Consider the following 25,394-nt stretch of genomic DNA (forward strand, 5'->3'; position numbering starts at 1 on the left):
TTCCATTTGAAATGGCAATTAAGCTATTGATGTATTTACAAGAAGATCGACAACAAGGCACTGTATGATTGTGTGGTTTTCCATTCCCTTGATACAGCCAGCTGAGCATAGTAAAAACACAAACTGATAATACATATATTAGAGGCCTTTTCAGTGTGATAGCAAAGTATCATGGCAACAGCAAAGGTGAATGCTAAAGTGGCCTTGTGTCAGATACACTGCTCCCTCTGGTCACACCTTCTGGATTACCTGGTTTCTCAGTATCTTTTAATATGATTTAAAGCACCTAAATAACCTCAGTTCAGTCCCCAGTGTGAAAACAGTAATAAATCTCTGTCATAAAATGTATCCGAGGTACAGAGAATACACAGACAGTGCAGTCATTGAGATATTCTGAAGAAATACTAAGCTCAGCAGCTAAATAACATGCAAGTCTGAATGCAAAATTTATACACCCCATATAGCTTGCTTTACTATATGGGAAATCAAATGCAGTTAGTACACCTGTGTTTGTTATAGGTGCCCATTCACGTCACAGAGAAACCATACTCTTTTCTCCTTCCTCACAGAAAAGACCACTGCCGCCTTCTGGGCACAAAACTGCTGTTGACATAAGAATTACCCAGTGCTTAGTAATAATAAGGGTGTCCTGCAAAAAGATAAACAAGGACTTCAGAGTATCACTTCTACTCTGGAAATTCAAGGGGGCAATTTCCTCACATAATCACTCTACGTGAAACATCTAAGAGAAATGCGCAGTCCACAACTGGTATTCAGAACTAGAGATACTGGCAGCAATCCCTAACCTGGAGTTCGGTTTAATATTTGCTTATTACAAAAAGTAAAATTCCACTTTAAATCAAAGTTTATAAAAAGGATAAGAGGTACCTCACCTAGCACAGAGGAGAGAGGTATTGTGAGAAAGGAAGGCTTTGAGTTCATCTTGACAGCTGCCTTTGGGCAGTATAAATCTTCCCTGGCTGCCCAGGATGCACTCCAGCACAGTCCCCAGTAAGTCTGAACACTGTCAGCATGCTGGTTTTGTGATCCTCCAATCTGGGAATCTGCAGAGCATGCCATGACACTCACCCTTAAAGATAAGGAGGATTTGGTACCTAGCCATAAATTAGTGAGTGCCATTCCACTTTTACAACAGTGGCCCCAACCGCTTGGTTTTTTCACTGCCAGAAGAGGTCCAGCTAGCACTCCTCTCCATTTATTTACAGCAACCATTACAGTTACTCTATTCCATTCCTGTCTAATGCTGCCCTTTTACAACAATATTTGACAGGTTCCAAAAGCGTATCAAGCAAGGCAACTAACTGCACTTATGCCTCTCTCCTGTGTTCTTCCTTTCACTGCCAGTTCCAACTTGCAGTCACCTGAATGTAAAAAGCTTACACAATGCTCTCCTCAGCTAATCAAATCCCTTCACACTTGCATCTGCAATACAGGTGGATGACAACACACCATTAAAATAAATATTTAAAACATTTGTTTTGGATAATATGTGAAGTGTGAATTTCTGGTGTACACTTATTGGGAACAACATAAGATATTTTGGACAGGATTTAAAAAAAAAACAAAACACATTTAAGTGATTTAGGAGCTTACATGCCAGCAACGTACAGTGGAGTCTGTACTCCTGCACCTCAATTTTCACACCTATTTTGCATGACTAAAAGTTTTTGTGTAATCTTTGATGGTTGCATTCTAATTACCTGCGAGACTGGTGCAACTGTGCAGCAAGTCACAAAGAACCAGGCCAGTATCACTGCTGACCCAGTTTCACGCAAACCTGCTCACACTCAGGAGCATCTAATATCTGCACTGGATAAAGATGTATTTAATCTCCTCCGGAATAACACAGTCTAATGTACAATCATATGCTGCCTTGAGGACACATTTTAGCAGATCCAGGGATATAAACACATTGCTGAGACCAGCTGCTTGAAAAACCTGTGAAGGCTTTAGCCATTCAGGCAGGCCTGGGTTAGCTGCAACATTTTCAAGTGTTGCAATGGCATCTGTAACCTTCAGGTTACAATGTAAAAAGTTCTCTACTTAATTTGACTTATAGGCAAGGCTCAGATTTAATGCCTCTTGAGTTTTAACTGCCCCGATTACAGTATGTTTTGGCCCTCTGGTCTCTTGAAATATTTAAATCAAAATACAAGTTTTGCTTTGTTCTCAGGATGTAAAGATGTAGCCTGATTTTTACCATACATGCATTCTGCTGTGCTTTTAGCCAGAAAAGGATTTGTACATCAAGATTTCACTCAGTGGAATGACAACGATGTTCCCCTTTGTCTTTTGTGCTTAAACTGGAACTGAACATGTTTTTGGTTTTATTTTGTTATTTTAAAAAAGAAGTGTACATAAATAAAATCTTAGGCTCTGGTTTAGGTTTTATGTGGTTTGGTGTTTTGGGGTTCCTTTTTGGCTTGCTTCTCACATATCAAGACAACTTGAGAAGATAGTCACACATAACTAGTAAAATACAGTGCTCACATTCGTCTCAGTGTGGGAGCAATGCGTCACAGATGCATGTCATGGCTTTCAAAGAAACAGTGCGCATGCAGATTCTGAATCTGCAACACTCAAGAAGGTAAAAAAGCAACTTGCAAAAAATTACTGCGTACCAAGAGAGTCCTGCTGGTTCAGTAGTGCTACTTCTTAACTCTTACCTTTACCCACTGTAGAGACAAAAGAGTCAGGAAAGAGACATGCTGGGTTAGGAATGCAGATCTGGGTGTCACCAGTTAAGCCTGTATGTGGGCAGAAGCCTGCTCCCATAAAACAGGTAACACTCCTGTCCTGGTGTCGGCTGGGACACTCTTCTTAGTAGCTGGTACAGTGCTGTGTTTTGGATTTAGTGTGAGAATAATGTTGATAACATGCTGATGGTTTAGTTATTACTAAGTAGCGCTTATCTTAAGCCAAGTTAAGCCAAGGACTTTTCAGTTTCCCATGCTCTGCCAGCAAGCAGGTGTGCAAGAAGCTGGGAGGGAGCACAGCCAGGGCAGCTGACCTGGACTAGCCAAAGGGGTATTCCATACCATGGAACGTCATGCCCAGTATATAAAAACAGGGGGGGTTGGCCGGGAGGGGGTGATTGCGGCTCGGGCATTGGTCAGCGGGTGGTGAGCAATTGCATTGTGCATCACTTGTCTTTTCTTGGGTGTTATTTCTTTTTTTTGTTGTATTCCTTTTCATTACAATTATTATTATTCTTAGTTAGTAGCGTATTTTATTTTTACTTTAGTTATTAAACTGTTCTTAACCCACGAGTTTTACTTTTTTTTTTTCCCTTTCCTCCTCCTCACCCCACTGGGAGGGGGAAGGGGGAAGTGCCTGCGTGGTGCTTAGCTGCTGGCTGGGATTAAACAACGACAACTCCACACAAATACTCCTCCCTTTCTTCTGCTGCTAGGCTCACCTTTCTGTATGTGCTGACACTGACTGCATATTGCACCCAGGTAGTCATCTTCAGTGGCAAAGAGTACAGCTAGTACAGAGCAGTTTCAGAGTGGATATATATTCATTAGAACAAGGATGTCACATGTAAGAAATAAAATACCTAATCTATGCACTTAGAAGTAAAGGACAGTCAAGTAGTAGACCCAAATATATCAATCAATACTAGGTATAGTGAACATGCAAAAAGGACCACCAGGTTTGTTCCAAAACTGTTTTGACCAATGATCAGCTATAGCACAACAAACCCTGTAGTACAAAGTTTACACCGAAACATCTGAGAACTATCCACCACCGTATTGCTTCACACAAATAATACAGGTATCGGAAGTCACTTTTTTATAGCAGTACTGGTAAGTCATACAACCAACCCAATGACAGGGCAAGGAAACTTGACAGCACTTCCCCTCCAAAACAGTACATCCTGGCAGCTGAGCTTCCTAACACACACAGGAGAACGCTAAAGCATTTCTAGAAATGGAAGTTTTCACTGAGTATACAAACCAATAATTTCCCTTATGCACTAGTCCAGGGACATTTGGTGCCTAAACAAATCATACTCCATCATTAGCATTTTACAAAGAGAATATATAGCTAACAAACTAGAAAGCACCTACGCACACACAATCCAAAATTACAAACCTGCACAGCCCACCTCATGAGCACTAAAGCTAAATACCAAACACAAACTTCCAAATCTACAAGTCATTTTTCTGTGAACTCCCATGGAGTGAATTCGTTGTCCTGTTTCAGTTTGCTAAAACTGAGACCACCAGCGTGCTGACTCTTAATATAAACTATCTCCTATTTAACCCAGGGAACCACAAACCAAGTAGAAATGAAAACAACCGACATCTGCCAGCAGGAAGGAGGGAATCAAATACTGTCTTAAGGTGAAGATTTCCAAGGCAACACCTAATTTCTTTGCTAATACCAGCATTCAGTCATGCAGCCTCTGTTGCAAGCACTGACGTCTGTGAAACACTAACCTTCATCACTTCAACCTGCAGGTCTTCGTTGAGTGAAGGAGTCACTTTGACGGCATTCAGCATCTGATTAAGCAACTGTTTCTCATCTGAGTCTGTTTCCACGGATACAAACCTCTCATCAGACAGCAGCTTCTGCAGAGAGAAAATGGCAATGTACAGGTTGAGACAAAACTGCCTCTGCCCAATTTTGCTGTAAACTACTAAACCTAAACCTATTAGTGTTTAGTACTACTGTGGCTAGGTTTTCTACGTACAAATTTCAAATTGCTCCAATAATATGAAAGTACACCAAAACTGGAAGATCTGTGCCACAATGAGGGGACAGTTAACATCTTTTTAATCAGCTGTCATTCTGGTATCATCTTTCCCCATCCCACTTCCCCAGTGTCCAGAAGAAGGCAGACATCAGTAATTGACACTAGAGACCATAAACCACTCCAAGTAATGCCCTCAGTGAAACCTCTCAACATTTTAGAAGCGGGGAAAGGGTGGAACCCTCGTTCCCTCCCAAACCCAAAAAACAACAACAAAAAACCCCCCACTCAGGCTAGTACCCTGGCCTCAAACTAGTGCTATAAGATACCCTGCCCAGCAGGAGACAAAGAGTCAGCTATCATCCCACTCACTCTGACAGGGCACAGAGCACAAGCACTGTGGAGGTGGCACTTCTCATCACTGACAAGATGCGTTTTGTGTCATTCAGAAGTTGACTAATAATGATTGCAATCAAGTCCTCAGGAGGAAGAGTACTGTTAGCAAGTGGCTGGCAAGAGGACCACAAACATACATAGGAGTGCGTTCAATACAGATTGACTGAATATTTTAGACTGAATATTTTAGACTGATCAGATTTCCTTTGCCTGGAAAAAGACAGTATCCAAGCCAGTATCTCCCAACACGGCCAGTGGCACTATTTCCTCAGAGTTCTACTAGAAATGCCTCTTCCATTTAGTCTATAACCACCTTCATGGGTGCCTCTTATTAGTGGCAGGCATCCTACAATAGATGTACCCACTCAAGTCTTTTCCCAGCTCCAATCTTCTCAGAACCTCCCACAACAGAGCAAAACTACCTTGTCTTAGTTCCTAGGAACACAACCTTGCTCTGTCCCAGTGCAGACTTTGAGCAGCCCACTTCACCCTGTATGTTCTGCATTACTTTTGTACTGATGCTCCTTCCCAGCTTCAGCTCTGTAGCACATTTCACTGGTTCATTCCTACTTATCTTCTACGCTTGTACTGGTTTTGGCTGGGGTAGAGTTAGTTTTCTTCATAGGAGCTCATACTGTGCTCTGTTGTGGATTTGTGTCCAAAAGAGCATTGATAACACACCCATGTTTTGGCTATTGCTGAGCAGAGCTTACACAGCGTCAAGGCCTTCTGTTTCTCACACCGGCCCCCCAGCAAGTAGGCTTTTATTCTTTTATATTCCTTTGCTTGCGCACGCAGCTTTGCTTTCCCTATTAAACTTTGCCTTACCCCATGAGTTTTCTCACTTTTAACTTTCTGATTCTCTCCCCCATCCCACTGAGAGGGAGGGAGTGAGTGGCTGGGTAGGGCTGAGCTGCCGGCCAGGGGTAATCCACAACAACGTTTTAAAGAATTTCCCACATAGCACTATACCAAGTGTTTTAGCACTGTACAGCCTGATCAGATTTAACTCAATTTACAAGGAAAATAATATGTTTTTCTATATAAAGGAGAAAGTTTAGTTTGGTACGAGAGATATGGAGCTACCGGAGAGAGTCCAGGGAAGGGCCACTAAGATGATGAAGGGAGTGGAGCATCTCTCTTATGAGGAAAGGCTGAGAGAGCTGGGACTGTTTAGCCTGGAGAAGTGAAGGCTCAGGGGGGATCTCATCAATGTATATAAATACCTGAAGGGAGGGTGCAAAGAGAACAGAGCCAGACTCTTTTCAGTGGTTCCCAGTGACAGGACAAGAAGCAATGGGCACAAGCTAAAACACAGGAGGTTCCCTCTGAACATCAGGAAACACTTTACTGTGAGGGTGACCGAGCGCTGGCACAGGTTGCCCAGGGAAGTTGTGGAGTCTTCATCCCTGGAGATATTCAAAAGCCATCTGGACATGGTCCTGTGCAACCTGCTCTAGGTGACCATACTTGAGCAGGGGCGTTGGACCAAATGACTTCCAGAGGTCCCTGCTAACCTCCACCATCATGTGATCCTGTGACCTACTTCTGGTAAAGTCAAGTTGTACCTCATCTCATTTTTGTGTTTTAGACTATTTTTTAACCTATCTCCATAGCATCAGTTGTGTGGTTTGCTTTTTTGTCCTTCATAAAACTTCACATATCATAAATGCAGATGAAAGACTGTATTGTTGCCCGGATTACCTTTTTAGGCTTCCAGATAGAAGTAACACTCTTTATTTAAGGTACCATGCTGCAAATCCACAACTTCGCAATTCCAGTTCTTACAGAACTCAAGTGTATGTGCAGCAAGTTAGAAGAGTAAAAAGATAAAATTTATCTTCACTGAGGGTTCCCAACGAAGTTATACTACAGTGGACAGTGGGTCACTCATAATTCCTCCACTATTCTTGGTTGATCATCACTCTACAATGTTCTTCTAACAGGCATACCTGCACCGGTACAAGAGCAGACATATGTTCAAGTCCCGCTAGTCTACTGTTGCTTTCACTTTAAAAGCAACCCCTGCACCCAGCTTCTCATATATCTGAAACACAGGGCACAGGATCTCAGAGTGGGACCAGAGTACTACGCTGCAAGGAGGTGATTCATGTCTTCTGGCAGAGCCCAATAGTTACAGGAACCCTTCAGAAAGTACCTTTTTTCCTTAGCCAGAGCCTCCTACAACCATGTTGTGCCCCAATATGGGGCACTCTCTAACCAAATGCCTGACATCTCGTATGCTGAATCAAGTGAATTTGAATGATCCACTTACATCCTTATACTCCTAAAACAACTTCATGCTTGCCCTTCGAGGGAGAAATTTCTTTTTGGAAAATGGTGGCATGTATTTACACCCCAGCAGTGTACCAGCCTTTTCCACAACTAGCATCCCCCTAGTGATAAGTATTTACTGATACGTACTCATTTGTCCAATTAAAGGAAAGGTAAACTGCTTTAGTTTTTATACTGTCAAACCCAAGAGAGTCTTTTTGTTGCTTGCGCTGCACTGCTGTCTTCTTTTGCAATTTCATAAACTTCCAAATCAGATGCTACGCCTACTGTTCTCAGTGTACAAAAAACCCTGGAAAGTGCCCACACTTAGAGAATGCAGCTCCCAGATCCTTTACTAACCTCTCTGTCTTTCAAGCACTGCAGTCATCTCTTCTAATCAAAGAAAACAGCAAGACTTGACTCACTTTAGTTTCTAAGACATTTAGTAGTGGCAAGGCTTACTGAGAGTAGCACAGGGCCACACAAGAAAGAGTACATCTCCATTTCAACATTGAAAGCCAGGAATTCCCACCTATCTGCAGAACATTTTTAGCTTCTACAGAATCACCAGCCTTTACCCGCATCCTAACTTCTGAACACCGTGACAGAAACACAAACATTATTGTTGGGTCCACCCAAGGACAGATGCTTTTTCTGTAGTATTTTTCAAAAGAAAAGCCTAGATTTCCTTGACACCCACTGCCTACTAACACAACCCCACTCTAAAGCCTTACCTGCATCCCTGCTAGAGCTTGTTGGGCCAGCTTCATGCTCTTCGATTCCAGAGCCAGTTGGAGAGGAAGGAGACACTTCTCCCTGAGGAAAATTTAAAAAATAAAAGTGAGAGGGAACAATGGAACTAAAATTGGTATTCAAAGGAGTAACGTTCCAGAAGGGCTGTAACACTTCCAGTAAGATAACACTTGCATACAGTAATCAAGGAGAATTTCACAACTCTGTGAAGCACTTTTACCCTCTAAAGAAAGCTGGCATATTGCTTCACATACTGTTAAGAATGGCTTTTTAATTGAAATTTCACAAAATACTTCCCAACTGTTAGCCCTCTGTGTGCATGCATGAATGTGCAAAGCATAAAGAAGGGATTCACAGATCACTAGTGGTCCTTCAACTCAGCATGATAAGCATTACACCTCAGTCACTTATCTTCTGTTTAATATTCAAGTTTCCAGAAAAGTGGTTTCATAATCCACTTTCTATTAGCCAAGTTTTGGTCTATGGCCTCCTCCACAGTACAATGTGCCCTGTCATGTTAGCTCCCTCCAGCCATAAATGGTGTAGACAAAAGCAAATGTACACTAACGAGTTTGGTTTACACCTGAATTAGCATGTGCTAGAACTATGACTAAGCTGTACTTTGATTACAGAATAACACTATTTTTTGAATATTAAAATAAATCACTAATTAGGACAGTATTTTAGATGCTTTTGGCTCAGTGCTTGGATACTGAAATTTTTTTATTTGGTGACCAAACCAAACAGTGCCTGGAGCTGTGACTTCTCTCTTTACTCCTTGCTCCTTATCAGAGAAGGGCTGCAGCATCTGATGAACACCTAGTAACCACAAGCCCTTTAAGCAAATCCTGCTAGTTGGCAGGAAACTCAGCCCATGTCCAGCTGCAGGCTCCCTGAAGGTTTGCAACACTTCATTAGGTCACATATCATAAGAGGCACTTATCTGTATGTACAGAGTCTATGTTTGCATTTGTATAGACATACTTGCTTATGGCAAACCATTCTGTGCCAGCCCTTAAGAGTCTTAGTTCTCCAACTGTCTGCACTGCACTTCAAGGAGCCCTTTTGGAATCACATTAAGTCCCTCCCCATGGAGACAAATGTGTGCAAGGTAAGAAGGAACACAAAACAACTAGTTGAGTCTTTTCTTACCCAATTGGAAACTAAAAAGCCCTGACTTGTTCCATTTGCAGTGGTGTTCTTTGTCAAGTCTCAATGCATTCAAACACATACCCAAAACCCCTGTCTTTTCAAAGCAGAGTCAAAGATGTTTAATTTCTAAAAATACCAAAATGAAGAGTTTTCCCTCTTTTGCTCCTGTGAGCTGCCTTTGACCTAAATTCACTTACTTTCAGTTGACCCAATGATAAATAGTTTATTTGCCCAAAAGTATACAAAAATAAAAGTATTGACTAACTCTCCTACCACTCTAAAGGTTCAAGTTCTGACACGAATGAAACACATGCAGTAGACTAGCATGCATATTCTGCTCCTCTCGCAAATCCTCCCTTCATAACTAGCTAAGGAGAAGCACTAGGTTAGAGCAATAGTGATTACTGGAGTTTCAGACATACTGTCAAAGCTACCTAAAGTGATGCTTTGCCACAGTCTGCCCATAACCTACCAACCTCCCTCCAAAACTGGCAGTCTACAACCTGAACTTGCTTTTTAAAAAACTTAAATGGAGATTACCGAACACTGGCCGTCTCAGCTTTGGGGAACCTAGCTTGTAACTCCTTCAGTGGATCCTGCTTGCAGAGGGGCCTGAATGTCCACTCTGAAAAGCCAACTCTATTTTGGATGTGTTCAGTTGGTATTCCTTTCTCTCCACCTTTCCCAAAAAAGCACAAATCACAAGCTACCCCAAGGGGCACAAATCTGCTATCTACTCTTTGAAATGCAACCCCTTCCTTTAATGATAAATTAAAGACTTGAGAGTCACAAGCATGGCTCACATAAGCAATCTAGCAAGCTTCTGTACTTGGTAAAGACCTCTTGAGAATCTGCAGGTCTTTTGATATTTGTACATTCTTCCCAGGTCATGGGAACTTGTAAAAGGTCATTTGGCATAAGACCACAAGAAGCTTTTTAAAAGAAACATGAATTACGCAGATTTCTAAAGAACTTGAAGCAGACTACATGTGTATCTTAAAATAGGTTTCTAACTAAAAGCTAACCATTTGGTTCATTTAGGATATTCTGAGAAACAGGCAGGCACAAAGCCCAATTTTCTCAGAAGCTCCTTTCTGAATGTTTCTGGAATCAATTTAACTAGAAGGACTCTCAAAACCTGTGAGTTTAGCACCCAAAACAGCTTGAACTACAGAATATCTAGGAAACATTTCCTGATAGAGTGTCATATCATCCAGATCTACAGAAACTGCCAAAACATCTACTCCAGGATTCAGACAGTAATCCTCTAGCCAGTACAGAGCTGGCTACCACCTATGTATCTACTGCCAGCTTTGCCTGGACCTGGGAACATATGTAGCATGCAGGTAAATTGTGATAGGACTTTCTAGTTTAGAGAGGTGCCATAGCAATACATCGTTAACCCACAAAAAACCTTTAAGTGCTAACTTTTACATTGTGACTTCAACATACTCTCTCTTTTGAAAGAAGTTGTCACTATCACCCTCTGGGGAAGAACTTACATTTGAAATTAGTAGATCAACAAGGTACCTGTGCATTAACTGGTACTCAATGAGCCAGACACACATAGGAAAAAAAAAAAGGGCGGGGGGGGGGGGGGAATCACAATAGTGTACAGTACTAGCTGCAGGGATGCTAAAAACCAATAATTATTTAGACCTGCACCTCTTCAGGGCAGAACACCACATTTCTTTTAGACTTTCTACAGTTCACTGCAACAGCATATAAACGTTTGGGGCATTATTAATACACAACAAACTTATTCTCACATTAAAGTGGATGGAGACTGGTAGGAGAGGGGAAAGGGAAGGCAGTCGTACATCACTTGAGTGGATCCAGTTCAGTTTCATTATAATGAAGACAGGTGGGAGCTCCTATGGCTTATGTGTAGCTACCCTGCACATCAGCATGTTGCCTACCATCTGTCATCACATACTGCAATGAGCAGAGAACAATGAGAGCAGTTTCTTGAGATATCTCCCAAAATGAAGAACAAAAAATGACAAACAGGAGGATGGAAATTAGAACAGATTCAATTAGCTGAACTTCCCATCCTTGCTAAAAATGTTTAACTGAAAATCTAATTAAGGTTGCTGCAGCCTGTGTTCCCACTGTATTCTCAGAGAAAATGAACTGCCATTGTGTCATTTCCTGTTCTTATTACACACTCAGTCAATTAAATCTTTAGCATTTCCATGCTACAGCTATAAAACACCTGCAGAGATACCTCACAATGTTTGATTAGCTTGAGCATCTTCCACACTTCAGTTCGACCTGCCATTTAAATGCATCATCTGCTAGTATGAGAACACAGAAGGACACGGCAGATAATCCTCAGGCAGAATGGGAGAGGATGATGTAAATTAACACAGTCGGTCCCTACTAAGGTCTACCACTTAAGAACTGGGTTCAATAAGGCTGCACAAGAGATAATGCAGACCAGAATTTGGTCTCAGAGTGCAATGAAGAAAGGGATTGATGTTTCTTCTTATACCTTACAGCCCTTTTATAATTCCACCCTGTTCTGAGTGGTCCCACACCACGGGATCTCATTGCTTACTCCACTGTCTATAGGTCTGTACTGTCAGGTTACAATTCATTCAGGTTTTGTAGTGCTACACATGTAAGACATTTTACATGTGTGAAGTTCTCAGAATAAGCTGGTGCACATTAATATACTTCAAAACACGTTTAAAAATGTTTTCCATTTATGTTACTGTACAGAAACTAGTTTAACACTGGAACTCCTAAGTTTCCATACTGATGCATGCAGGTGTGGACATATATACACATACAGTTTTAGGCACAAATACCAACCTAACCCTGAATGAGACGAGTCAAGTACAACACAGAGGGGGCGTGAAAGGAAGGGAGCACCTTTGACTTGGAGGAGGGGAAGCTACCAAAAGCTTCAGGATAAAGTATCCTGGGCATTGATAGATGAAACAAAGCAATGAAAACAGAAGCTAGAGGGAAGAAAGAAGTTGAGATGGTGTAAAGAAAGAACGATAGTGAAGAAAAAGGACATGCTCAGATATAAGTGTTGTACTATGCAGAAATCCACACTAATTGCATTGTTTGCATATGTCCACACAGCAGTGCTCTCAAAAGACAGCTCAGTTTAAAAAAAAAAACCAAACCAAAACAAATAAACACAAAGAAGTTCCCCCCAAAACAAAAAGAAGAAAGGGGGAAATTAAAAAAAAAAACCCAAACATAAGAGAGGCAGCAATAACAGATCCTGGCTGTAGTGTTCTTTCCCTGACAGCAGAAGAGAAGACAGGGATCACTCTTTACCTACTGCTGTTGTCTAAGGTCACCTGTGCAAAGGATATGGTGAGAGCCACTGCAGAACAAGGGTCTGGAAGAATGATTTTACAGCACAGAAAGTAATTGCAGAGACATGAAACAGCTTTCCTAATCACAGTGTTTCTATTCAAATCTGGTATAACACATAAATACTGAATAAATGAGTATAACATGATGGCAGCCCCCTCCCTTCAAAACAGAGTGCCAACCACCCTCCTGTCCTGACCCAGAAGACCAATTAAAAAAAAAAAGATATATATATATAAAATATATATTCTAAGGTCACTAGAAACAAGTAGTCATTTGCATTAATGGGCACTCCATTAGAGAAAACAGCATTTGTATGGACCTTGTTATGTGCAAAACAGAGGAAGCAGAGAGTGCCAAGGACAAAGAGTCAGTCCTGTTCCTACTGAGGCTACCTGGAGTTTTGTCACTAGACCTCCATGGTATCTGGACTGAATCCCAAGTGACCTGCCCAGGGTCAAGCAGAAAGGTCAGAGACAGAACCAAGTGCATAATCCAGGACCAGTATCTCCAGGGGCACAGGCTGTCCTTCCTGAGCTACCCCACTCCACGATTGTCAGCTCTGTAAACTGCAGAATGAGTCATGGGAAGGTAAACAGCCTTTATATTCAGCATGCTGGGTTACAACGACCTTTCTAGTCGTCTGAGTTTGCCGTGGCTCATCAACCTACCTCTTTCCCTGCAGGTCTGTCACAAGGGATGCTATGACAGGTCAGTCAAAACAGACTGCCAAGAAGGTCAGAGCAAGACAGATTACTATTGTAAGTAGAGAGATCATAAAAATCTTTCTGTCCTCATTGTAGTGGAAAAAGCCTTTAGTGAGAAGAGAATAACGACTCATTAATTCACTCTCATGATGAAAATCATAATGAAGATAGGAAATGGCCCAATCTTCACACCTTCTTGTTAGTGCCTGGAACACAGTCTCATGGCCACCTTCAGCTCCACCATACTGACTTAGGGAAGGGGGCACTATAAATGAAGTATTTGTCGCCACTGTTAAGAGTTATTTCCCTTCATGCAAATGGTGATAACCATATTAATTTTCAGAAACAGGATTAAAAATAAAGATTAAAAATAAGACATCTCTCTGCATTATATTCCCCCAGAAAATTACATAGGAGAAGAAAAATTCAGAACCTCAGGGCCTTATCAGCACGTAATTTGCATTCCATAGCATAATTCACAGCCCAGTCAAAGAACAGATAAGAATTTGATTCACGGCTGTTGCCATTTTCTGATACGCTGTTTGTTAGGCAAGATAACAGCCAGAGTCAGAGCCCGACATTTTTCAGAGTAACACTGACAGTTGAGAAGAGCTTCTCAGTCTTGGCTGCTTAAAATGAACAAAGTATCACAGCGTGTAACTCCATTAGCCTCACTTAAGCAGAAAAGTTGGCCCACCATGAGAAAATAAATGGTAAAGATGAATTCTCAAAATTCTGGAGATACTCCCAGCTTTACCCTTAAATAAACCAAACAGAAGCAAATACTGTCCCTACACAAAAGGGGATGATTTAATTTGTGTAAAACAAATTCCAGTGGTGTATATATGAACACATGTATATCTAAAAGTAGAAATATCCATAACTCTTCTTTTCCTGTGCTAGCTTAGAGAACGTTGATAAAAGACTCCACCAGCTTTATGGTTCATAATGGAAGTACTTAAAACCTGGAGGAGGAACAGGAAATAAATACATCCTTTTTCAAGCAACAGCTCTTCAACAAGAAAGATTTTAAGTCCTTGCTCACATTCTAGAGAAATTATTGATTTTATCTACAGCAGAAATATGACCGTCCCACTTACAAAGAGTATTACAGTCGAGCTCAGACAGAAGTTTGGAATTTGCAGTGTATAGGGCAAGTTCTCATGCCTCCACAATGCAGGAAGTCAGACCAGATGACTACAACAGACCTCTCCAGCACTAAAATTTGTATCTCTATGCAAATCTAAGTTTGTTGATAGTACTTAGAGACCTCTTAGAGTAATAGGATAAAAGACAAAATCTGAAGTCTTCCAGTTAGTACCCTCCTTTTCAAGAAAAAAGAAAACAACAATAAATTATCTTTATGATGCTGTACCACTACAAGATGATCATGCACTGTTAGACAACTTTGGTGTAACAGTGCTACAGAAGAACGAACAAGCAGTTGGTGTTGCAGTTTACAGGTCCTGAAAAAAAACAGTTGAGAGACTGCTGTCATACTATGTTGATACAAATTCTGCCTTGCTTCAGCAGGGCTAGGATTTTACTCCAGTTACTCACAAGTACAGAGACACTTGTGTGCATGTTTCCCATGTCAAGAGATTTGCCTCTCACATAACCAGGTGAGGTTCCACCTCTACTAATAACTTTGTAATTTCTGGCTGAAAGCATTTTCATTTATCTTCCTCACCACTTGCAGCTTCTTTTTTTAAAAAAATCTCATTCTTTTTCTCCCCACACAATACAAAACTCTTCACCTGTATCCAGTTACAGTGGAAACGCTTCTTTTCATCTGACTTGAGGTTTAACTCTCCTTTTCTTTCCGTATCCGATTCTCTCTCACCTCAGCTGCTGACATTAGCTCTCTCTTGGAGTTCCCTCTGGGTCTCTCCTCCAGCTCAGTATTTCATTTTTCCTTCCTTTTTGCTTCATGTATTCCCTCTTCCCTTCAATCCTTTTGCTTTTCAAACCAAGACACAAAGTAATCACTCCACCCAACACTTAAATGAATCTGCCTCTGGAGGGAAACATATGAGTTGCTTATCAGAGGACGCTTAATGACACAGGGAAAAGGAAGTGAGGAATAATGCCTAAATGTAACTTCATACAGTTTGTTAGCTAGAACTTTAACAATGTTTGAACCTGGAATGTTGAATGAGATTGCAGTTTAACACTGCTTGGTATTAAAAAAAGTGACACAGTAGCATTTCTAATTTTTGTTATTTACATACTTTCCAAGAGAAATGGATTTGCCATAACAGCAGAAGTACAGCTTTACTCATGGGAAAGGCAAATGTGAACAATTTAATCTTCCATCCAGCCTAATGCGGCCGAGACCACAGAATTCATACAATTATAATTAAATAGCTCAGCACAGTCACTCAGCTGGAGAGCGCTTCTAAGGTCATTTGCTTCCTTGCTGTACTCACTAATAACATCTTGATTTCAACACAAACACAAAGTTCCTAGATAGGAGCCTGACGCTGTTGTCAAGATGAAACCGAAACAGAACAAAAAACATAAGCACACTATGTACCTTTGCTTGAGAGGAGAGGAATAGAGACAACAAAAGATTCTACACAATATTAAAGTGGACAAGGCCAAAATAATAATCAGGATGCTTCCAGTCTCCAAAGCTGTAGTGTAATCTCTCTGTGATACGTTATCATCACTCTCCCTAGAACATCCACCCCAGTAGATTTTCACCCTTTGTGCACAAGGTACGACAGTCACTTACTAATTCTGCTCTTAAGGAATTTGATGACACACATAAACCTCACAAGGTCTTCATTATAAAGCAATTTGTATCCTTTAGGTGATTTTATTGATTATCATTTGAAGTACAGCATAAAGATGAGGTGAGGAGCAGAGTATCCATCCTTAGTGTACACTTCCTGGCCTTAGGTAGAGCACACACTGGACTTGCTCAGCCTACAATTTCGAAAGCTTATCAAGCTATTCCATGAAACCTCTCTTCTCTATAGTTGCTAAGCCTGGAAGGGAAGCTAAGGATTTTTCCAGTGAAAACATTTTTGTTTCAAAATTTCAGTACACTGAAAACAACAAATAAAGTACCTTATGAGAATTAAACTTCCATCAGGAGAAGTTTTACAATGCTGGGACTGGGTAGGACTGAGGGGACAGAAAAGAGACACATAGGTACTACAGCGTAGACATCTTGCAGATGACCTTATTTTCTCCATTACAGTTGGATGGCCTAGAGTTAGTTACAAAAGTTTGATGAAGAAATGGGAGGATGAGGTATATTTCTGGTCATTACTAGTTACATTTTGAAGGTTAATGCTGCAATCTGCAATTCCATTCAACTTTCACAGCAGTGCAATGCTAAATCTTGACAGACCTAAGGGATGGTTGTTAAAAATATCCCCACATTTGCAATGCATTATGTAATTTTATACTCACTGCACCTTAGTATATTCAGTTTCTTAAGCAAACAAACATTCAAGGAAACCAAAGGTAGTGTATTTCCTGCAGCTTTGTTACTTTTCACGGAATGTAAATAAAAGAACTGCAAGAAAAGACTTTTACTATTCCTTCATTTTCAAAACAAAGAAAAGTCATGACTTGCACAGCATCACACAAAGACCACAGCAGAGTCAAGCCTCATTTAGTAGGAAAACAGTCCTCTCAGTTTCAGTGCCACTTCTCTTCTTTCATCCCCTGGTTCTCCCCCTCCCTCTCAACCATATTTCATTCTTTAAGGCAATTATCAACAGCCTCTCAATGTTCTCACTTTCTTCTCCTTTGCAAGCACTAAAAGTGATCAGATGTTTAAAACACACACACTGCTATCCCATTATCATCCTTAGACCCTTAGGGCGATATTTCAGCTGCATTTGTTGTTAGAAGTTAGACAAACACTCAAAACTATGGCTGCTCTCATCTTTTATTGGTGCTATTCCTGTACTGAATGAATTATGTACACCCCACAGTAACTGAATGTTGGGGGTTAACCCCAATAGGCAGCTCAGCCCCACTCAGCTGCTCCGCACTCCCACCCTACCAGCTCCTATGAAGAAAATCAACTCTAGCCCAGCCAAAACCAGTACACTGTGAGCATTCACAAATCTAGAATGAACTTTCAGAAGAATCAATACAAGGAACAAAGACCCAAAGCAGTGGTGAATATTAAGGTTCACTACTACAGAGAACATCAGGAAGGGCAGAAAGTTAGTTTCAGAAACAGCAAGCACTGCCCTTTTTAAAAAAAATAACTAACACAAACGCACAAATAAGAGCCACAGAAATAATCTTTCAGAAACCATGCATCTTTTCCCATGACACTACCAAACCTTCTTTGATACCTTCAAGAGCCATAACCCCGGCTGACAGGTTTTTAGGGACTCCTAGATCTACAGGCCTTCCAACACTTTTGGAATCTTGCCTTCACAGCAAGAGTTCAGACTTACATGATGGAAACTGACCCTATACATCCCTTTCCTCTCCAACACTGCTGTCTTTTGGGGTCCCAGAACAGATGCGAAGTTCTGCTGAGATAAAAATACCTGCCCATCAGACAAGAAATAAGGCCAGTTACATATCCCAGATTAAACATGCAGATTGATCCAAATACTATATCAGACAGTGCCACACTGCCTTTCTAAACACTAATCTCCTCCCCTCACCCACCCCCCAACATTAAAACTAGGAATGCACCATTTTAAATCAAGACCAGAGCATATACACCATTCAAAACACCAAATGGGCTACATAAATGCCCCCAAAAGTCTGGATCCAGCCTGTAAACTGCCAACACAGGAGATGCAGCTCAGCAATCCACACTGCCACTAGAATCTCTTCTTGGCCAGATGCCTGCCAGGGAACTCATCATCCACTTGCTGAATGCCAGATAGCGACTGTGTAATGGTTGAGCAGCATGAGTCACATATCCAGCAGTCATGTTCAGGAGGAAAGCACAGGAGCACTTAATGCCAGGTGGCTGTGGCAGCAAGAGCAGGAAGCAAAGTGTTTTAAAAATGAGAAAGAGTAAAATAGAGAGGTATGCTAAAAACACCCCACTCAGAGACAGTCATTCCTCCCTCCCCACTCCTTTCCTCTGGTCAGGGGATCTGCTATATATATCAGCTTCCCTATCCACTCTCTCCCAGTAGAAAGAAACTAACAGAAATGATGAACAAAATAAAGTAGATGGGAGAAGAACGAAATGATGAAATCACAAATATTTCTTCACAATGGAGAAGCCAAAATGCATCCCAAGCCTCAAGATTCTTTAAATGGATGAATTATCTGCAAAGCTAAGTGGATTGCAGGTCTCTATGGCATTGGATGTTTGGTAATGATCACACCACATTTACTGCTTTTATTATTTGTTGAGCACATGTAAGCTAAAATGAGTGAGAATGTTGTTTTATTTAAGAGTTTGTAAACTGCAGCTACTTCTCAAGAAGTATGTCAGGTGCAAAGCTAGAGACGCAAAAATAAATGGCAGAGTAGAACTACCAAATTCATCCCCAAATTCCCATGACTATAGGAAAAAAAAATGCAAAGAGGATAAATATTTCAGAGTTCAGCTAAGTTTAAGGCTTACTTCTGTTCCTGACTGCGCTTCGTTGCACTGGCTTCCCGAAGTTCACAGATTGCCCTCGAAAACTAGCACCAAAATGAATAGGACTGGGACACAAACAGGAGAGACAGAACTGGACATAAGCTGGTTATTATAGAGGACCCTGCTCACCACTGACTTCTGACTTTCCAGCTGTAATCTCCAGAAATACTGGCTATTTTTGAAAGGCCAGTGTGAAATACCAGAGCTTTTGCAGTAATGAACATAGGAACTGCTACCAACACAAACAGGACTTGGAAACGCTCAGCACCTCTGAAATCCAGAACTCTTATCTCTCCGATTAGGCACCCAGAACTGGTGCCCTGAAGGCTTGAGCCTGTACCTCCATTCAATTTCAATTACTTTCTGCAACTTTTAGGTACAGAGACGCACAGTATACAGATACGCTGAAGAGATAAGTAAGCATTTGGAAAGCCTTTCTGTTTCTTCTTTGAAGGAATGCAAACTACATCGGTTACTATGCCAGAACGCCTCACTCATCAACATGTCTCATGGCCATTACTTTAAAGTCCACAGGGGAAACTTTAAACTACCATGAACAGCAATTTATACTATTGAGAGTCTTGCCTATGCATCTTCTTCTGCACTCAGCCACATTCCTCTGGGAGTAAAGAGAAAACAGCCACACAAGCTCCACAGAACAGCTCAAACTCAAGTCTGCAGTGATGCTTCTGCTACACTGACAAAAGGGCAAAAAAGTATATTTTGCCATTGTTCTGGTCAGAAGAAAAGTAATGACAGGGTAGCAGTAAGACCTGGAAATTATAGGAAATGTCTCAGAACTATGAGAAAAATCTCTTCAGGATAATAAAAAAAAATTCCTAATGAAGAATGGCAGGGATGTGGTAAGAAATTCTGTATATAAGACTCCAGCAACACCAAAACACAACAGCTAAACTACCCACCAAGCCACAGCCTCCCTCAGAACTCCCAACCAACCTCCTCTTTGCAGCACCAAGTCCATGCTGATAGAAAGCCACCCAGTTTTACAGAGCCTCTAAGGCATGACTTAATTACATAAAGCATTCCAAGAAACTCTGGTAAACCCAAGTTTTTTCAAAGTGGTATGTGACCAGCAAGCACTGTCTAGCCTCTTATTTTATTCTCTGGTAGGTAGATAATCCTTATGAGTATTAAACTGCTCTGATCAAACATTCTTTTTCAAGGCTTATTTTCTTGTGTCTGTTCAGTTGCCTTTTATGGATCATATTTCAGCCTCTAAAATCACAATGGAGAAACTGGCCAGGAATTAGCTAAGGAGAGAGACTTCTTCAGTGTAGGTTGTTGGCCTTAGGGCAGAATTTGTCATCTTGAAAATACTGAAGTGAATGTGGCCCAACTTAGTAGCAAACAATTGTTTGCCGGCAGACAACGTTAAGGTCTCTTAAGCTATTTTCCATGTGATCAATTCACCAATTAAAACACCAGCACATCAATTCCTTTTATCTAATTCATTATTTGTAAGTTATCCATCCAGCCTCGTTAAGCACTTAGTATATATCCAATCTTCACAACACCTGTTCAGAGACAAACATCATCGTACTAGACAGGCAACAACAGACCAGTTACCAATGGGTTATGTGACTCTCTCTTCTCAAGAATTCACAGGACATCTATGGCAAAGCCTTGAACTGACTTAAGGTCATTTCCATCCTGGTCCACTTTAATATTCTTTGCTATTTCATACCCTTGCTCAATACACTGATCACAAGTTAAAGTACTGAAAAAGCACACACATATTCCTATGTCAAGGCAGTGCTGACACGACTCTGTGGGAAATTCCATATATGTTCGAGATTTGTATTTCTTTAGGAAGTGAGACATTTAAATAATGCCCCTCACTAGAATTAATATGCCAGGTCATTAACTGCGATTTGGATTCATAAGTCCAATTAACATCAAAGGAAGCTGAACAGCAAAATAGTCTCATTTAGCTCCCTGAAGACATACCCAACAGATCTCTATCAAACTAATTTAAGAATGACATTCCAGGTTGAATGTCCAGTCACTGCACTCCCTTGGGGCAAAAGTACCCCAGGTGCTCCCAAACACAGCAGGCACATGCTATCTAAACTGCTACCAGACAAGTGCTGGAAACAGCTCCCATACAAATGCTACAGCTGAACCCCCTAACTAATTGCACAGACTTCAGGGAACTATAATGTGGCCTGCCCGGTGTTCAGTAACAGAGGCCCAACACAAGAGAGGAAGCTATGGATAGGTCAGGAGCAAGCCAGAACATAGAATTAATCTACCCCAACAGTTTTGTGGAGATAAGTATGTAGCTGATATAACACATGTAAAAAAACCTTGAGCTCAACTAGTCACAGTCTGAGGAAATGCAAAGAGATATCTTGTCCTCCCCATTCTCACGCTAGGATCATGGTCTTAACAGAAAACATTATGAAGAACCTCTACTCATCTAGAACTGTGGAGTCAAAAGCAGCAAATGGCCTTTTATAAGTAAAAAAAAAAAAAAAAAAAAAAAAAAAAAGAGTATACAATTTACACGTTCTCATTCTCATGAGCAGACTTCATTCTTCAGTTCCAGAAGGAAAAGAACTTAAGTGAGGGCATGGCAAACCTGTTAAATGGCAATAACACCAGTTGTGGACTAGGGTTACTTGGTGGAAAGATTATACGTATCTTCACTCTAACTCTAGTATCATGGAATATTCCAGAACATACCCCCAGGCGTTATATGGCAGATTCAAAGCGGATGAGCAGCCAGGGGCTGATCTGTGTTAAAGCAGGTGATACAATCTGCATCTGATAAAGATGAAATGGTCATGATGTCTCCATCCTGCACCTATCTTGGCTGTATTTCTGGTCATTGCCATTGCTCTATTTTCAAGGCTATTAGTTTACAGTGTTAGGAACAAGCCATCACGGTGCTGTTCTTTAACAAATACCAAGCAAAGATGAACTTTTATCTAATTTGCACATCTTGCAGGTGAACTCCAGCCCAAGATGTGGCCCAGTGTGCTGATCTGGAGTCTGGCAGTAGCTTGTTAGCAGAGAATGAAGAGTAAGCTCAGAGTACTGGTGACAGCAACATGTCCCACACTGTCTGAGGTTTCGTAGCAGAACCATACCAATGACTGCACAACCAAAGCTTTTATTCAAATTCTCAAGTGCACCCTTAATTTTGTAAAACATCCAGTAATATCGAGTGCATTGTTACTGACAAGTCTAACATTAAGAGCTTACTTCATTATAGCTACACCTGTGAAAGTATTAGCTTTATTTAAAAAGATTAGGATTTAGTGGAAAAAAAAACCCAACTAAACAAATACAACGTTAAGAACATTGGAGGAAGAAGAGAAAAAGGTAGGCTTATCTGTAAAGAGGCAGTAGGCAAGTGAAAAAGGAAGAAATGTGGTAACAGCTAACTAACTAATTCATAGGGAATGAGAATAGTACTTAAAAACAGAGAGACCATATACTGTATTAAAGATGAAGGGTGATAAATGGGAAGATAAAGAGCCAAGTTTTCTGCAACCACAGTGCCAAGTAAACATAATCTAATTCTAATGGAGCTACTGGGAATTACTCATCCAGCTGTTCTCAGCTGCCCAACCTGTGTTGGAAATGCATGTGTCTGGCGCTGGTCATGTCAGACCTGTGCTACATCCATTCCTCATTGACTTGAGGCCCCTTGTGGACTGCAGCTGACAGGATTTTAGAGCAGCAAAAGAACTGCTCTTATTCCTTTCCTATTTGGTGACTGCTATGGAATAACTAGCTCTTCAATCCCTAATTTTCCTTGCACAAAGCTGCACCAAGCATATCTGAAAGGAGCAGTAGGGAGTAATGAGGTGATAAAAATACTCCCAGGAGAGTAATATTGTGGTAAAAAAGTGTCACCTCTGTCAGCTGCTAATGGCAGATATCTAGGGGGACTACAGGACAGGCCAAATTTATAGCAACACTCCTACATACTCTTATAAACTCGGTCATCTCTGATTAAAGTACTTCTGAATACAAAGGGGTACCTTTGCATCTGATAGACTTCAATCAATTTCTTCCATGGATTTGTTGAGGTGCTTTTTGAACCCATGCAAAATTTTAGCATCCATTGCATTCTCTAATAAGGCAAGCCTAAGCGTTTCACATCTTAACTATAAGCTGTGTGAAACAGTGTCCTCCTGTTTTGAACAGTACAATTGCTAGTTTCTTTTGATGCTTCCTAATGGTTCTGTCAGAAGGGACAGTGAATAATTTTGCCTATTTATTTTCTCCATAGCAATCAGAATTTCCAAAATGAGATCTTAAATAGCTCTACAAACAAGGGCAGTGCCACCTCCCCCATTTTATAGGTGTACAAATGGAGGCAGGAAGAAGGGAGAAGGCTTACTCAAGATAATCTAGCAGGCTAAAGGAAGAAGTATTATAGAATAGAAGTTCCTACCCAGTGTCCTAGCTATATAATACAACGTTTCAGTTTCTAGAATATTTATTTTCAGTAAACAAAAACTGATCTAGATTTAAAAGAAAACAAACACACTGAGAAGACCGAGAAGCATCATCACTTATACTGAAGACTGTAATTTAGAAAGAAAACTCTTTAGACCCTAAGACAGCCCTCCTTTCTAACCAAGTGTCACCATTATAAATACTCATGCCCATTTTAACACGTTTCCTTACATTTCATTCATGGCTAGAGGCCAAGGGCTCATAAGCAAATTATCCACGACTACCAGCCTAGATATGTATATCTACAAACTAAAGAAATCACATAGATTCAGCCCCCTCCTCTGTCTACCTCACTTTGAATTCAAATTTTTACTTCAATTTTACAAATACCCACAGCTCCACAGGATTCGACATTAAATGTTCTTACCTTAGCTGATATGGAGGTATCTTGACAGCAGCATCAGGAGAATCCAAGGTTTCTGTATAACCAAAGGAAACAACAGGGCTTTTAAAAGAAACTTTTGAGTTCAACCATATTAAGACATCTGGCTACAATTTCTGAACTAACAATCCTAAAGTTTATACCTACTGCAGCTGACAGAACAACAATCACTGCTGCTCCAAGTTACCAAAGCTTTGCATGCATCTGTCAGGACACAGGGTGCCCAATGAGAAGGCATCAAGTACCATCTTTTCCTCAGTGAACTCCCTTTCACATATCAGCACTTTGGCAGCACATATACTAAAACTGGAACAGTACAGAGGACATTAGCATGGCTGCTGTGCAAGGATAACACATAACTAATGAAGCAACTCACGGAACATCAAGCTGAAAGGCCAGTAATAAGACAGCAACAGGTATGAACTACCACAGATTGCTGTAACTATGTACGGATGAAAAATAAAAATTGCTTTAAATTTTAAGTATCACATTTATGCTGATGTAAGTTAAGGGTCTTGCTGACTAGTGCTCCAGGTAGTTAGCGTTAAAAGCACTTGAAGTCACAGCTAGTCTCTGAAAATGGATGGATGCTGAAATGTACGTAAGCTCATATTCCCTTAAAAGAAGAACTCATTTTATTGAACATTATTTCCATTATACAGCAAGGATAAAAGAGCTCATGGAATCCAGTCAAAAAAAATCCAGCTTTTAAAAATAGGTGCCCGAACGTAAGCCAGCAGGGAAAACTGCACTGGAGATTTTTTTACGATGATTTAGGAAGGGAGGGGGAGCTTTTAGAGAAGAGACACACACACAGCCCCCAACACACACAGAAACTGATAGCTACTGATACCCGTATCTGCCTCGCAAGACCCACGAAGCAGACCCAGGAGGTGAGGGTGGCGAGAGACACGGATGCTCTCCGGGACCGCCAGCAGGTGCCACAGCCCCTTCCAGCAGCACGGAGCTCCCGGGCATTTTGAACCGCCTGAGGCACTCCGGTCCCTCCCCACCCGCCGGAGGCTCACTGGCCAGCGCGGAACAAGTTTGTTGAGGTCTCCCTGCCCCCGCCGTTACAAAACCTCTCCATCGGAAGCTCCTGCCCCGCACCGCTACGGGCAGGGCCGGGCCATGCCCCGCTCCGCTCCCCCGCGGGCAGCCCGGCCGCAGCGAGGTCAGCCCGGCGCCGCTGCCCGCGCCCCCCGCCCCTTACCGATGGCCCAGGTGCAGCTCTCCTTGATGGCCCTGTGCTTGCTCCCCGACGCCTCCTTCTGCAGCTTTCGCAGGATTTCTTCCATCTTGCCTCCCCCGGGATCCTCGCGTAGCCGCGGGGGCAGAGAGGCAGGCGGCGAGGAGGAGGAGGAGGAGGAGGAGGAGGAGGAGCAGGGCGGTCCGGGCGGCAGAGCGGTGCCGGGGCTGCCCCCGCCGCGGCCGTGCCTACGCGGGGACGGTGCGCGGCACCCCGCTGCCGACCCGCCGCCGCTGATGAATCACGCCGAGTTCCATGGCGGGGACACGTCAGTTGTTGCCGCTGCGGAGTCCCTCCTCCTCCTCCTCCTCCTCTCCCACCCCGGGCAGGCCCCGGTGGCGCAG

The 25,394-nt window shown here is 41.7% G+C and overlaps 1 protein-coding gene and 1 non-coding gene across 2 annotated transcripts in view; one reads left to right on the forward strand and one right to left on the reverse strand.

Moving 5' to 3' along the window:
* The window catches only part of ARFGEF3 (ARFGEF family member 3), a 99,070-nt gene extending 73,971 nt beyond the window's left edge, over positions 1 to 25,099 (reverse strand). The window contains exons 1-4 of the mRNA XM_050893480.1: positions 25,015 to 25,099; positions 23,787 to 23,838; positions 8,125 to 8,206; positions 4,467 to 4,598 (exon numbers count right to left, since the gene is read on the reverse strand). Of these exons, the coding sequence (XP_050749437.1) occupies positions 4,467 to 4,598; positions 8,125 to 8,206; positions 23,787 to 23,838; positions 25,015 to 25,099 (351 nt within the window). The remainder of the gene's footprint in view (positions 1 to 4,466; positions 4,599 to 8,124; positions 8,207 to 23,786; positions 23,839 to 25,014) is intronic.
* On the forward strand, positions 24,082 to 24,184 carry LOC127015351 (U6 spliceosomal RNA). The gene has a single exon (XR_007766329.1). It is a non-coding gene; the product is annotated as a U6 spliceosomal RNA (small nuclear RNA).
* Positions 25,100 to 25,394: the final 295 nt, after the last annotated feature.

This window comes from Gymnogyps californianus, chromosome 3 (genome assembly GCF_018139145.2).
Source record: "Gymnogyps californianus isolate 813 chromosome 3, ASM1813914v2, whole genome shotgun sequence".
In the NCBI taxonomy this organism is placed as follows: Eukaryota; Metazoa; Chordata; class Aves; order Accipitriformes; family Cathartidae; genus Gymnogyps; species Gymnogyps californianus.